General features: G+C 42.5%; 1 protein-coding gene across 7 annotated transcripts in view; it reads right to left on the bottom strand.

Annotated features, from left to right (window-relative positions):
- LOC138976110 (helicase domino-like) overlaps nucleotides 1-15,870 on the bottom strand; it is a 122,982-nt gene that overhangs the window by 91,615 nt on the left and 15,497 nt on the right. For all 7 annotated transcript variants that reach the window (XM_070348930.1, XM_070348933.1, XM_070348932.1 and 4 more), the window contains 7 exons: nucleotides 15,115-15,283; nucleotides 14,720-14,861; nucleotides 13,841-14,026; nucleotides 8,043-8,183; nucleotides 4,772-4,949; nucleotides 3,748-3,830; nucleotides 2,873-3,058 (listed from right to left, as the gene is read on the bottom strand). In XM_070348930.1, the coding sequence (XP_070205031.1) occupies nucleotides 2,873-3,058; nucleotides 3,748-3,830; nucleotides 4,772-4,949; nucleotides 8,043-8,183; nucleotides 13,841-14,026; nucleotides 14,720-14,861; nucleotides 15,115-15,283 (1,085 nt within the window). The remainder of the gene's footprint in view (nucleotides 1-2,872; nucleotides 3,059-3,747; nucleotides 3,831-4,771; nucleotides 4,950-8,042; nucleotides 8,184-13,840; nucleotides 14,027-14,719; nucleotides 14,862-15,114; nucleotides 15,284-15,870) is intronic.

The raw sequence follows: 15,870 nt of genomic DNA, 5'->3' as shown, positions 1-15,870 counted from the left end.
TCATATATTTACTACAGCAACTCGAAACACGAAACTTGGCGTCTCACACTAGCGCATTGTGTAACCTTATTCCCTTCTTCTCTACACGGACGCCACACCGACTGGTCAGTCGGCACGCAATAAAGTATGAAGTGAAGTTAGGAGGGGGCGAGGAGTAAGGAGGGGGCGAGGAGTAAGGAGAATTATCCAACTCCAAGAAAACATTCTGAAAAAGGTGGGGAAGTGGTGACAAGGCAGTGAACGCACTCACCATGCACTGACATCATACGAAAGCAGCCACACAAACACAGCGCAGAGGCAGGTGTGCAGATGCTTTGTGAGAATAAGCGTTGAAAACCAGTTTGAATAAAAACAAGAAGAGCAAACGCTCGATCGAGTCACTTTCGCAGTTCTGAATATTATATGAGGCATCAGATGGACAGGAAGAAATTGCTATTCACAACACAATGCATACCTGAAGAATTCAAGACATACCTGTGACCTTGAAAAAGGTCAAAGGTCACCAAAGCAGACGTCAAAGTGTAGAGGTCACTGGGAGTCACGTTCACATAAAATTTGAGCCCGGTCACTTTTATAGTTTCCGAGAAAAGCCCAACGTTAAGTTGTGTGTTGCCGAACAGAAAAGGCTAGTTATCTCCCTTGTTTTTCTGATAACGTTCGTAAAAGGCTACAGATGTAAATACTTTGATGTAAAGAATAATCCTACAAAGTTTCAATCACATCCGATGAACTTTGTCAAAGATATAAAATGTCTAATTTTTCCTTTGACGCTGACCTGTGACCTTGAAAAAGGTCAAAGGTCAACGAAACCATCGTTAAAGTGTAGAGGTCATTGGAGGTCACGACTAAACAAAATATGAGCCCGATCGCTTTGATAGTTTCCGAGAAAAGTCCAACGTTAAGGTGGTGTCTACGGCCGGACAGACTAACACTGACCGATTACATAGAGTCACTTTTTCTCAAGTGACTCAAAAAACCCAGCAGATGGAGCCGCATGTCATAATCATTCTTCTTGTCTGGCTTTATTGACTGCATGCCGATCTTGTGGCAGTGACTTTTCACTCTTCAGTCGGACTGTACACAAACCGCTCTCACTCTCCCTCACTGACTACCCTAAGCCCTACAACTGATCTTTGGAAATTGTTTGGAAGAGTACACCTCTCTATTTCTCTCCAATGCTCTTCCTGCTGACTTCAGTGACACCGGACACCCCACTGAGTTTAGCCAGCTACCCCCCACCCCCCCACCCCCCTCTCTCTCTCTCTCCCCAGCCATGTACTGTTTGGTGCTGTGGCCAGAGAGGTGTCACCGGCTAATTGAGGCCAGCTGCACTGTTCACTCAGAGCAAAACTAGTTGACTGTGTCTAACTTTTGACAAAGCAACACAACTGAAGGGTTCACAGATGTCAATGTCATCGTCGCTGCTACTCAATGGAATGTCCGAAATTCCGGATGAAAAGTCAGATAAATCGGCAGTGTGCACACTTGACACAGAAATGTCACTTTGACCTGAATCTGCTAGGCCTAACACATCAGCAGGGTTGCCGAAGTTCCGAATGTCAGCGCGATCGAATCCATGAAAAGATGATGAAGATGATGAAGATGAACAATCCAAGTCAGCCATTTTGATCCAAACATTCTCTCGCAAAAAACTCAACTAAAATCGGTCAGGAAAAATAGAAAGGGTAAAAAAAAAACTGAGACAAAAATCACCAACTGTCAGCGGTTGTTGACAAACGAGCACCACTCGCGGTTTTCTTCGTGAAGAGCTGTATTTCCGGGTTATTCCCCTTTATCCTTAGCTACAGGTACGCGCGCGGTTTCAAGCGGATCAGGATCGTCAGCGACAAGCGGAACGGCGCGGTATAGGACATTAAGAGTTAAGAGACACTCAGCCAATTCAAGCCACAGACCATTTATTTAGAACACTCATACCAGCTGTATACATTAAAATAAAACACGAACAGGAGTAATGACCAGACCTGTTTACCCTTACATTGACCCATGAGGAAGATTTGAAGGAAAATGAGGAAAATGAGGAAGATTTTCCACTTCATGCGGAAGATTTTTTTTAAAGCCACAAACTCGCTCTAAAGCAATAAAACACTTTTTTTTCATAATTAAATTTGCTGTGTGCCCAGAAATGATAAACTGATGGACTGTACGTGCCGTTCACAATCATTCTTCCCACCATGAGTGATCGAGAAATGACTGTCACACAGCGTGCAGTAAGAATGGCTTGGTCCAAATTTCTTGGAAACCGTCAAGTCCGTCACTTCTTTGAGTAATCTTCTTTCCACTTCTGATAATAGATTCTCTTCTTCTTTGCCCCACACGCATTAGTCGCGCTCTTCATCGTCAGTTTCGTGTCGGTGTCGGTGTTGTTCCTTTCTTTTCGTTGGAGGCATTTTGCAAAAAGACACCAACTGGCAACACGTGTAACCAAAGTACCGGAAGAAGACACACGGTTCTAACAGGAAATTGACGAAAGACGTCTTAATACTGAGAAAACTATCGCGACTTTTTACCGAAAACATCACAAATATTTTTTTCTCAAAATCGCGCCAAATTGCGGAAGACTTCAAGCAGTGCGCGGACAAGCGGAAAAACGATCTTAAATCCGTAAAACTTCCGCCCATTCCGTAAGAGTAAACAGGTCTGAATGACTGTGCTAGGCATGCGCATGAAGCATTGTTGAAGAGACTGGCTGCCGAACATGGTTAATCTGCAGTCATCTCCGTACACTTCCAGCGGGGAAACCATAACCTGTTGACAAGAACTACCATGAGGCACCAGTCTCTCCACAACTGATCAGCTTCATTGTTGTCCATAAAGCGGCTGATGACAGACTGCTCGAGACAGACCCACTCACCACTTTTTCTCCTTTCTCCTCTCCTTCCTCATGCTCATGGTCCGAGTCTGGCTCCTCCATGTCTTGCAGCGGTGGGGGGAGGGGGGCGGGGGCGTCCAGCACCTCCTGGGGTAGTGTCTTCAGCAGTTCCGCCAGCGGCATGTCTCCGTCCTTCTGCAGGTCCTCCAGCTCTTGCTTCTCTTCATCCTGCAACAATGGTCACTGGTCTTCACCCACACATAAACGTATCGCAAGCTTTTACCTTGTCAAGCCCTTTTAGGGATAACGGATACGAGTTCACTGCTCTTCACCCACACAACATATCGCAAGCTTTACCCTTGCCGAGGCTCTTTCGCGGCAAACAGCAAGAGTTGAGACGCTGTCATTTGATGTATCAGAGAAAGGTAACCAAGTACATCAGTCAATCAGTACTCGGAGCATAGATCTGACGGGTTGATATTCGAGACGGATAGCACCCATCACAGCACACACAGCCATCCAGGTGACTCTTGCCTCGAAGATTTCTTAACACAATTTCCTCCCACGATTTGACAATTTCAGCTTTTTATAGCATCAACTAATTTATATTTGTTTCAATATGCGGATGCAAAACCAAAATGTATCAGAGAAAGGTAACCAAGTACATCAGTCAATCAGTACTCAGAGCATAGATCTGACGGGTTGATTTCCGAGACGGATAGCACCCATCACAGCACACACAGCCATCCAGGTGACTCTTGCCTCGGGTACGCACTGTTTTGCAACACATGCACACAAGACAAAGTATGTACATGACAGAAAGAGAACTATGAGAGAAAGTCAACACAAAACAGCACACACAAATTTAGCATGTAGAGAAAAAGTGTCAAAAAGAGAAGGAAAATAACAATACTCACATCATGGTTTCCAGCTTCCTCCTCTTCTTTCTCTATTGTTTCCTCATCATCACTCACACAGCTGTCACTTGGAGAAAAGTCATCTGAAACAGACATTTAAGTCTTCATTATGAAACAGTACTCAGAGCAGTCATCTGAGGGGTTGGTATTCAAGATGATAGCACCCAACACAGCACAGGTGTTCCTGCCTCTGATATTCATTCTCTTCCTCCATCTACTTTCAACAATTCCTCGTGCAACGACAAATAATATACTGGAATGTTTGTACTTTCACATACGTAAAATTTATCAGATTATGGAAACCAAGTACATCACAGAATCCGTACTCAGAGCAGAGATCTGAAGGGTTGGTATTCGAGACGATAGCACCCAACACAGTACGAACTGCCATCGAGGTGTTCCTGCCTCGGATATATTCTTTTCCTCCAACTACTTCAACAAAATATCCTCTTTGTCATACAATGTTAGGCAACGACACATCATACACTGGACTTTTTGTACTTTCACATGTGTAAAATGTATTAGACAGTTACTAAGTACATCAGTGACTCTGTACTCAGAGCAGAGATCTGAGGGGTTAGTATTCGAGACGATAGCACCCAACACAGCACGAAATGCCATACACATCTTTCAACAACAATAAAGGCAAAACCATCTGATTCTTACTTCCCTCTTAACAGCAATTTCTCAATCTGCCATAGCAAACAGTGAATCAAGATTTAGCATATCATATCTACATCTTATTTGTAAAAAAAGCCAGGTCAAGTTAACTTTAACCTGGTAAGTCCGATTAGTTGCAGATTTTATTTCCAATGTTTTAAAGATTTGGGATTTTGGTTTACAAGATCACTCTGAAACACGCCATACTGAAATCTCAATTTCTACTGAAATGACTAACAGTGAGCATAGCGGTGGTTGATGATACCTAAATGTTAGTGCCGATTTGACTGACACTTAAACAAAACCTACTTGGCTGGGGCACTGACGTTTTCAGAAAATCAAAATGTTTAACGGACAAACTAACCTCCGTCACTGGAATGTGCAGGCGAGGTGGTGTGAGAGCCGCTGATGGATCCTGCCTGCAGACCCTCCGTCAGCCAGGACGAGTACTTCTCCGTCTGGTCCACAATGAAGTTGAGGTGGAGGTCCAGCGCCCGTTTCTTCTTCTCTTCCAGGCGCGTCTGCTGCTTGTACTGCACCACCTGAACACACACATATTGCCACACTGTCTTACACACGTCAATAACATTATCCAGTCATTCCTTCTCAGGTGGAGGATAAAAACAGGTAGGTGTGTGTGTAGGGGGGGGGACATTAACAATTTACTTGGACATTTTGTAACAGCCAGTTATACCGTGGGTTTACTATCACTCTTCCTTGATTCAGACCTTATTTCCAGCTGGAACATCTAACAAACTGCCAACATCTGAGCTCCGGACATGGCTACAAACACTAAAGCTTATATGGCCAGACTAGAAATATGTTCCCCATAAGCAAAAAGTACAGATCTCAAGACGAGAAGGTCTGACATTTGAACCATGTCTGAAGAGTATTAGATCCAAACCTGCAAACAGAGAACCTTAGTACCTGCTCAAATTTTGCTCTACGGACAGGTTTAAGATCCTCATCCACAGTGGATGGAAACTCGGTAACTGTCCACTTCACAGGCTCAAATGACAAAAGCACCCCTATTCAGTTAAAGGTGTATGAGGGTGCTAACATTTAACTGGAAATGTGTTTGCATTCAGCTATACTTTACCATTACTCTTCCTTGGCTCAAGACTTTTTCTCCAGCATGCACCTGCTGGAAGTATCACGATTCAAGATTCCAGACACAACTATACGCGCCAATGCTAAACTACAAGTTGAGATGTCTGAACAGATTATTAGATTCAAACCTGCAAACAGAGAGAACCTCAGTACCTGCTCAAATGTTACTCTACGGACAGGTTTAAGATCCTCATCCACAGCAGATGGAAACTCGGTAACTGTCCATTTCACAGGCTCAAATGACAAAAGCACCCTTGTTTATTCGGTGCTAATATCTAATTGGAAATTTATTTGCAGCTAACTATGCCATCACTCTTCCTTGACAAGACTTTTTCTCCGGCATGCACCTGCTGGCATGCTTTTCAAAGTACCACGATTCGAGGTTCCAGACACAGACTAAACTTAAAGTTGAGATGTCTGAACAAAGTATTGGATCCAAACCTGCAAACAGAGAGAACCTCAGTACCAACTCAAATGTTGCTCTGCGGACAGGTTTAAGATCCTCATCCACAGTGAATGGAAACTCGGTAACTGTCCATTTCACAGGCTGATGTGCTCAAAGTACCTACTGAAGCCATACTGTCATCATCCAAACATAAATCTAAAGTCTTTTCTTTTCATTTACTGCAGTGACAAAAGCACCCTGTTTATTTTTAACTGTATGTGGGTGTTAATATTTTACTGCTTGCAGCTACCAAAAACTTCACTCTTATCTCAAGACTTGTTCTCCAGCGTGCACCTGCTGGCATGCATTTTAAAGTACATGTACCACGATTCGATGTTCCAGACACAGCTACACACGCAAATGCTAAACTAGAAGTTGAGATGTTTGAACAAAGTATTAGATCCAAACATGCAAACAGAGAGAACCTCAGTACCTTCTCAAATGTTGCTCTGCGGACAGGTTTAAGATCCTCATCCACAGCAGATGGAAACTCGGTAACTGTCCATTTCACAGGCTCAAATGACAAAAGCACCCCTGTTTATTCGGTGCTAATATCTAATTGGAAATTTATTTGCAGCTAACTATGCCATCACTCTTTCTTGACAAGACTTTTTCTCCGGCATGCACCTGCTGGCATGCTTTTCAAAGTACCACGATTCGAGGTTCCAGACACAGACTAAACTTAAAGTTGAGATGTCTGAACAAAGTATTGGATCCAAACCTGCAAACAGAGAGAACCTCAGTACCAACTCAAATGTTGCTCTGCGGACAGGTTTAAGATCCTCATCCACAGTGAATGGAAACTCGGTAACTGTCCATTTCACAGGCTGATGTGCTCAAAGTACCTACTGAAGCCATACTGTCATCATCCAAACATAAATCTAAAGTCTTTCCTTTTCATTTACTGCAGTGACAAAAGCACCCTGTTTATTTTTAACTGTATGTGGGTGTTAATATTTTACTGCTTGCAGCTACCTATAACTTCACTCTTATCTCAAGACTTGTTCTCCAGCGTGCACCTGCTGGCATGCATTTTAAAGTACATGTACCACGATCCGATGTTCCAGACACAGCTACACACGCAAATGCTAAACTAGAAGTTGAGATGTTTGAACAAAGTATTAGATCCAAACATGCAAACAGAGAGAACCTCAGTACGTGCTCAAATGTTGCTCTGCGGACAGGTTTAAGATCCTCATTCACAGTGAATGAAAACTCGGTAACTGTCTATTTCACAGACTTATGTTGGTGTTAACATTTTACTGCTTGCAGCTACCTATAACTTCACTTTTCCTTGGTTCAGACCTTTTCTCTAGCATGCATCTGCTGGTATGCTTTTCAAAGTACCACGATTCGAGGTTCCAGACACTGCTACATGCGCCTATGCTTACATGGCTAAACTAGAAGTTGAAATGTGTGAACAGAGTATTAGATTCAAACCTGCAAACAGAGAGAACCTCAGTACCTGCTCAAGAGTTTCTCTGCGGACAGGTTTAAGATCCTCATCCACAGTGGATGGAAACTCGGTAACTGTCCACTTCACAGGCTTATAGGATCCTAGGACCTTTTTTATTCTGTCTTCGTCTGTTTCGTTTGTCCAAACTCGTCTTCAGGTTTCAATCAGTGCTGTGAAAAAAGCTCCCTTGAACCGGGAATGTTAATCTTGTCTTGTTATTCAAAGTTATCCTTTTCCACAAACAAACAAAAAAACACCCTAAAATCTCTCAAATGTTGACTTCCAGAACCGTGGAAGATTTTAAGAATGCACTGCAAATGGTTCAGTATCTGTCCTACTTCTGCTTCCAAAACGTTTTTAGTGTAAACTTCACGAAAAACCTGAAGACGGACAGATTTATACCGAAAAGCAGATATATTTTAGCGGAAGTGTATAGCCTCTGCGTGCAAGAGAATCAGCCTTTCACATACACACTGACCTGGCAATGTTTGAAAGAAAAAACAGCCTTCGAAGGAAAATAATTCTTCATGTCTCCCCCCCCCCCCCCCCCCCCCCCAGGCCTCTTGCCCCACGAAACATGAACTGGTAATACACTACAATACTGTCTTTTGTGTGAGCACTGACCTTTTCAATGTTGGTCCAGAACTCCTTGACCATCTTGGCCATGTGGCTGGCGATCTTCTTCAGCTTGATGCCCTCCTCCTTCTCCGCCTTTACCTCCTTCTGCTCCTGTTCCTTGAAGTAGTTGTTCACCATACGCGCCACCTGCAATCACACACACAAACTGCATTATTCTCTCAACTCTAAATTACAGGGATGTTGCGATTTATTTGCTTCTGCAAATTAAAACTCTTTCTATACTAAGGACCGCATATCAGGTCCCGAGGCTCACAACGCTTGTGTACTAAGGACCGCATTTGCGTTCCGCGAGTTTGTAGGTCACTTGGTTAGAGGTCGGGGGTCAGATGCGAAACTAAAAGGTATAGCTCCCTTCTTTGGCCTTCTATAAGTGCGAATGCACTCTTAGCTTCACAAGACAAGCCTTTGTGATGGGTTAGCTGCGAAGTTTGTGGCTGATCCTAGCTCTGCGGGTCACTCGCTTGACAAGATGGCGACGCCTACTGCTTCGTCTGGCAATCGTGGTGTAAACAATCCTCGTTTTACGTTGCAAGAGACTATTGAATTGTTGACAACAGAGGTCTCAGATCTGGAAGAGTCTGATGTGGAGGACGATACTGACAATGACAGTGATTACAGTGGCGAAACTGAAGTGGGGAGTGAAGGTGAAACTGAAAGTGCAAGTGGGGGTGAGAGTGGGCGTGACGAAGAAGCACGCAGTGGTGGTGAGGGAGAAGAGACTTTTGCTGGTGTGGGGGCAGGTATGGGGGCAAGTGATGAAAACAATGACGATTTTCTTCGGTTTTTGATGAAGGATTGGCATCAAGACTTTTCCTATTTTCCAACTCTGCCACCATACACTGGCCGTTCAGGTCTGCATGTCGACCACATTATGTGTGATCAGATTTTTCGGACATGTTCACAATGCTTACATGACCACCAAATGGAAAATCAGTTGGTATTTGTTATGTTTTTGTGTTAGCACAATCTTCATACAAGTAAACAGAAACAGTTTTGTTGCAAACAGAGCCTTCATAAGAAAAAATGCTTCTTAGTCAAAATACATACCCCCTTTTTCGTATTGCGTAAAATATACCCATAAATTCTGGACACCATATTTTTATTTTTCACAACAATGAAACCAAACTTTGGCATATGTTTTAGCAATATATTCACAATAAAACCTATGAGTTTGAAGGCTGCATCTTGTTTTGTTTATTTTTGAGAATTTTTTTGCAAACCCATGCAAATGGCCAGTTTCTGGGGAGAGACTGGGGAGATAATGGCCAGTATAGAAAGAGTTAAAGTACAAGTGCAATAAGAAAAGATGAGACATGTATCAGAGTATAACCGAGTACATCAGTGAATCCGTACTCGGAGTAGAGATCTGACGGGTTGATATTCGAGACGGATAGCACCTATCACAGCACACACAGCCATCCAAGTGACTCTTGCCTCGAGGGTTTTACATGACCGTTCTACGTTCTAACATTCTCTAAAGAGTCGCCATTTATGTGCCAGCCTTTAGAGTTCATTTATTCTATCAGTTAATACAGGCTGTCGCATTGCCTTGCCTGTTCCCATAATTCTGTGATATCCACTGCCAAAAAAATGCAAATAATCCTAATATATTTCTCCATCGTTGATACAAGAATTTTTGTTTTATGATCTGCTCTATATGTTGAGGCAACTTTCCGATCAAGATACATAACCTCCACCCCCACCCGAAAGTAGTTGTTCATTATGCTTGCTACCTGCAGTCAGAAATACAACATGACGATTCTCTCCACTATCAATTATCATGCAAAGGACTGTGCGCTTTTGCTTAACTTATTGTGAAAAGATAAACCACATGTATCAGAGTTTAACCAAGTACACCAGTGAATCCGTACTCGGAGTAGAGATCTGACGGGTTGATATTCGAGACGGATAGCACCCAACACAGCACACACAGCAATCCAGGTGACTCTTGCCTCGAAGAATTCACACAATGAATAATTCACTCTGCTCGTGTGTACAATTTTCAGGTCATATATATTTTAAGTCAATACAAGCTTTGTAAAGTTGCATTACTATTCCTATTCCCATAAGAACAGTGATACCTAGTGCAAAAACATGTTAATGATCCTAGAAATGTTCTCCTTCGCTTTAACAAGCAATTTCTTCTCATGATTAGCCAAATAAAGCCTTTGCTAGCGTCAAGCACTATTCATTCAGGCAACTTGCAAGCGAAGACACAAAAACCTTGTTGTTTACCATGCTACCTGCAGCAGCACTTCATTATTCTCTCAGCTATTAACAACCACACAATGAAGAGATGTATCAGAGAAAGGTAACCAAGTACATCACAGAATCCGTACTCGGAGCATAGATCTGACGGGTTGATATTCGAGACGGATAGCACCCATCACAGCACACACAGCCATCCAGGTGACTCTTGCCTCGAAGGCTTTAAAAGTAATTTCCTCCTATGATTTGCCAATTTGAGCATTTTATAGCATCAACTACAATATATTCAGTCTATTTGCGGATGCAAAACTAATCAATCAAACTAAAATGTATCAGAGAAAGGTAACCAAGTACATCATTCATTCCGTACTCAGAGCATAGATCCGACGGGTTGATAATCGAGACGGATAGCACCCATCACAGCACACACAACAGCCATCCAGGTGACTCTTGCCTCGAAGGCTTTCAAAAATGAATGTTAACATTCTCATGGGTGAAAGCTATGAAAATCAAATTGACTGAAAATTTTTTGAGGCAGGGGTCCAGGGGCCGCCCAGGCCCTGGCGGGGTACGGGGCAGGGCCCCGTTAGGGGGTCCAGGGGGGCTACGCCCCCCGGCCGAAAACGAATTTTTGCATTATACATTGTGATTTTGTGGCCTTTCCTGGCAAAAAAATACACTTTTTGTCACTATCATGCAGGTCAAAAAAATACCTTCAGATTCTAATGATATGGTAAAAAGGGTAAACAAAATCAAAACAATTCACAGAAGTAATCATTTTTCTTTTGTATCTTTTCACACTTGCATCTTCCAACACAACGACACAATTGATAACAATTAACATTGACAACAGCCAATTACTAAATGAAATAGAAACTGAACAACTGAAATAAAAGTTTGAAATATTTAATTATAAGAAGCAAACATTGCCAGACAGGCATTGAAATAAATGATGAAACAGAATGTCACACATGCAAACAGCATGATGTAGCACTGCACAAAGTAGCAACTAAGCAGTAGCATCTCTTATAGTGCAAAGTTCTCAAGGAAAAGCACTTGAGTTTCAAGCACCAAACTTATCACACACAGTTTTAGTTTCATGAACTCCAACCAGTCCCATCGCCTTTGTTGGCTAGACCAGCATCAATAAGATCTGTCCATGCGTTTTCCGCAGAAATCATGTCACCACTTCGTAATGCCTGCCAAAACGCGAGAACTTTTTTTTTACCGTGATGCAGAGCGAATCCGAAAGCGAAGAAACCTCACCTACGGGGTTTACCGCATAGCAGTTCAAAAACGCGTTCCGCTTAAAAAAATAACAAGAAGGGCAAAGCCCATACGACTCACATGCTTTACACATTTTTCCTACCAAAATACATGTGACCTTGACCCAAGGTCAAGGTCATCCAAGGTCATGCAACACAAAGCTGTTAATTCAAGACATAGGAAGTACAATGGTGCTTATTGGCTCTTTCTACCATGAGATATGGTCACTTTTAGTGGTTCACTACCTTATTTTGGTCACATTTCATAAGGGTCAAAGTGACCTTGACCTTGATCATATGTGACCAAATGTGTCTCATGATGAAAGCATAACATGTGCCCCACATAATTTTTAAGTTTGAAACAGTTATCTTCCATAGTTCAGGGTCAAGGTCACTTCAAAATATGTATACAATCCAACTTTGAAGAGCTCCTGTGACCTTGACCTTGAAGCAAGGTAAACCAAACTGGTATCAAAAGATGGGGCTTACTTTGCCCTATATATCATATATAGGTGAGGTATTCAATCTCAAAAACTTCAGAGAAAATGTGAAAAATGTGAAAAATAGCTGTTTTTTAGGCAACATTTATGGCCCCTGCGACCTTGACCTTGAAGCAAGGTCAAGATGATATGTATGTTTTTTGGGGCCTTGTCATCATACACCATCTTGCCAAATTTGGTACTGATAGACTGAATAGTGTCCAAGAAATATCCAACGTTAAAGTTTTCCGGACGGACGGACGGACGACTCGGGTGAGTACATAGACTCACTTTTGCTTCGCATGTGAGTCAAAAATAAAAATAAAAATAGAAATAAAAAAATAAAAATTTCCGTCAGACTTATTTTCAGATTGACGGATTTCAGTCAATTGACGGGCTACTTTCACCCATGCATTCTCTATTAGAATTAACCACCACTCTCCACTTGCAGGCATGTATGTCTTTCAGGTCAATACAAGCTGTTTAAAGTTGCATTACAATTCGTGTTTCAATTTCAGCTTTTTATAATAGCATCAACTAATTTATATTTGTTTCAATATGCGGATGCAAAACCAAAATGTATCAGAGAAAGGTAACCAAGTACATCAGTCAATCCGTACTCGGAGCATAGATCTGACGGGTTGATATTCGAGACGGATAGCACCCATCACAGCACACACAGCCATCCAGGTGACTCTTGCCTCGAAGATTTAAAAAAAAGCTATTTCCTCCCATGATTTGACAATTTCAGCTTTTTATAGCATCAACTAATTTATATTCAGTCAATTTGCGGATGAAAAACCAAAATGTATCAGAGAAAGGTAACCAAGTACATCACAGAATCCGTACTCAGAGCATAGATCTGACGGGTTGATATTCGAGACGGATAGCACCCATCACAGCACACACAACCATCCAGGTGACTCTTGCCTCGAAAGCTTTATACAATGAATGTTTCTAACTCAGTACGAGTGGCCAACACTCTCCAATTTTGTGCCACCCTTCAACTTATATATTATTACATCAGTCAAGATAAGCTGCAACTGCATGTCTAAACCCAGGTTTGCTCTATCAGGCAACTTCCTTACGAATAAGCCAACACAGCTAGATATTCAGGGAACAGGCAAATAAAGACTAACACCTCTCCCTTTCAATCAATCAATCAATATGAGGCTTATATCGCGCGTATTCCGTGGGTACAGTTCTAAGCGCAGGGAATTATTTTTATTTTTAATTTAAAAAAAAAATTATGCAATTTATATCGTGCACATATATTCAAGGCGCAGGGATTTATTTATGCTGTGTGAGATGGAATTTGTTTACACAATACATCACGCATTCACATCGGCCAGCAGATCGCAGCCATTTCGGCGCATATCCTACTTTTCACGGCCTATTATTCCAAGTCACACGGGTATTTTGGTGGACATTTTTATCTATGCCTATACAATTTTGCCAGGAAAGACCCTTTTGTCAATCGTGGGATCTTTAACGTGCACACCCCAATGTAGTGTACACGAAGGGACCTCGGTTTTTCGTCTCATCCGAAAGACTAGCACTTGAACCCACCACCTAGGTTAGGAAAGGGGGGAGAAAATTGCTAACGCCCTGACCCAGGGTCGAACTCGCAACCTCTCGCTTCCGAGCGCAAGTGCGTTACCACTCGGCCACCCAGTCCTTTCAACAGGCATGTATGCTCACAACATATCTAATGCCAATGACCAATGAAGAAGTATGCTCCCCTGCCTGATCAAAAAATAAATATACGTTCGAAGCAACCTGTGTGCAGCCAAGGTAAAAAAATGTAATGCCAACACGTCTTTTCACTGACCTTTCTAGCAGCAGCCTTTTTCCACTTGCGCTCCTGTACAAAGTCTGCAGCCAGCCACGTCATCTCCTCCAGCAGGTAGTCCCAGTGAGCCTTCTGACGGGGTGGCTCTTGTACCCGGGGTAGCCGCTTGGACGACCACAGCCCTTCCTTGCGCAGCTCGGCCACTCTCTGCACCACTTGGGCTTCCTGGAACGCACACAACATTCAGAGTAACGACACTATCATTTCTCACACACTACAGACGCAATATGTAGCCTCTGGCACCACAACAGGCTATCCACTAAGGTTCGGTGGAATTAAGACCACCTTTCACTGAAGTTACCACACACACACACACAAAAAACCCACCAAAAAAACCATTAAATTCAAAAACCGAAGACTATGCCTTTTTTTCTCTCCAGAAAACCAGCCAGAACAGGTCTATATCTACACGCCCTGAGAAATGTTTCAAAGCATTCTGCCTCCTCACCAAAAAGTGCCGAAAAGGACGCAACGCCTGACTTGATGTTGCCATTGTGTAATTGAGAATCAGTATGGAACACTCATCCCCAGAATGAGTCAATGGCTTGGCTCGGACAAACAACACACAGAACACCTTCAGCCTCAAGTACTCAAGAGGAAAAGAAGTCCTTTCAACTAACACCTGGGTGGGCTCTTTTTGTGTGCATGAGAAAACCATGGACAGATGCACAGCACTTTGTAGTGCTTAAGTTACAGAGCGGGCCAGAAAAGAGTTAACAATGATACAGGCAAAGCTTTTTTATAGGGTTTTATGACCGACACCTCTTTCAGTCAATGCTGGAACAGGCGCATTCCAATATAACTTTTTCCTACCTTTCCCACATTGTATACCCTAACAAAAAGTGCACGAAATCCCACCTGTTTTGCTCTCTCCACAATAACCTCTTTAGAACTGCCAGAGATATTGTCATAGACTGCAGAGAGGGACTGTTGACGAGTGTGCAGCCTCTGGTTAGGCGACATGGATGGTGACTTGTGTTGTTTGAATGGAGACTGTTGTCTGCAAACACAATTCACAAGAGTGCTTCACTCAATATTCAAACGAAGTCAGCTAAAAAGCCAAAGAATAACCAAAACACAAAAGCTAGCTGACCCCAACATAAATTTGTAAAACACATACATCCACAACTGAACAACTAGAGAGGCATGCATACAAACTATTCTGCTGAATTCTGCTAAAATCACAGCTATATCTCCTGACAAAGTCTTACAAATCATTCCTTAGACTCATGAAGGAAATGCATTCAACTTACCCTTTCTGGGCAGCAGCCTTGGCATCCTGGCCACGAGCTAGCTGTAGTTGTAACTGCGAAGAGGACATGGCAGCTGCCCCAGTGGAGGAAACCACAGACTGGGCGGAAGTTGGACATGTTGTAGTTGTGGTCCCTCCGGCACTCACCGTCTGGGCTGTGGGGGCTACAACTGTTTGCAAGGAAGGAAAGTTTTGTAACAGCAAACGCGGCCAGGGAAACAACAAAACGTATCCTTAGTTAAATTCTCTAACTACACTTGCCAAAAATTCATTTGCTTTCAACTTACCAATTTCACAATTACAGTGCCCAATCTTTCCCTCTGGACAAGATAAAATCTTGCAGCATCACTAGGTTTGTGATGGCGTAACCTATATTTGCAAATTACATTGGTTACACATTGGATATGGTTGAACATAACCAGGATAGACTGGTAACTAGAGGCAAACGACCTTTTCTTTAAAACTATTCCTGACGTGTGACTTAAAGCAGTCTACTTTCTCCTTCAAATCTGTTCAAACTCAATGAGAAGAGCATTTTTCCCTTTATTGTTCCACAAACATTATAATACTACACAATTTTTCAAAGCACCTATATATAATCACAACCTGTCTTTATAACAGCATGCAATTCTGAGCACGAAACTCAGTCTACTACAACAGCAAAAGTCACATGGACTACTTCAATTCTAAGTTTGAAAACATCCAGCCATGCGGTCATTTTTAAAATATAAGGCCAACCATTTGGAAAAAAAGGTGA

The sequence above is a fragment of the Littorina saxatilis genome, linkage group LG9, assembly GCF_037325665.1.
Source record: "Littorina saxatilis isolate snail1 linkage group LG9, US_GU_Lsax_2.0, whole genome shotgun sequence".
NCBI classification, from domain to species: domain Eukaryota; kingdom Metazoa; phylum Mollusca; class Gastropoda; order Littorinimorpha; family Littorinidae; genus Littorina; species Littorina saxatilis.
This window is presented reverse-complemented; position numbering and strand designations above follow the sequence as displayed.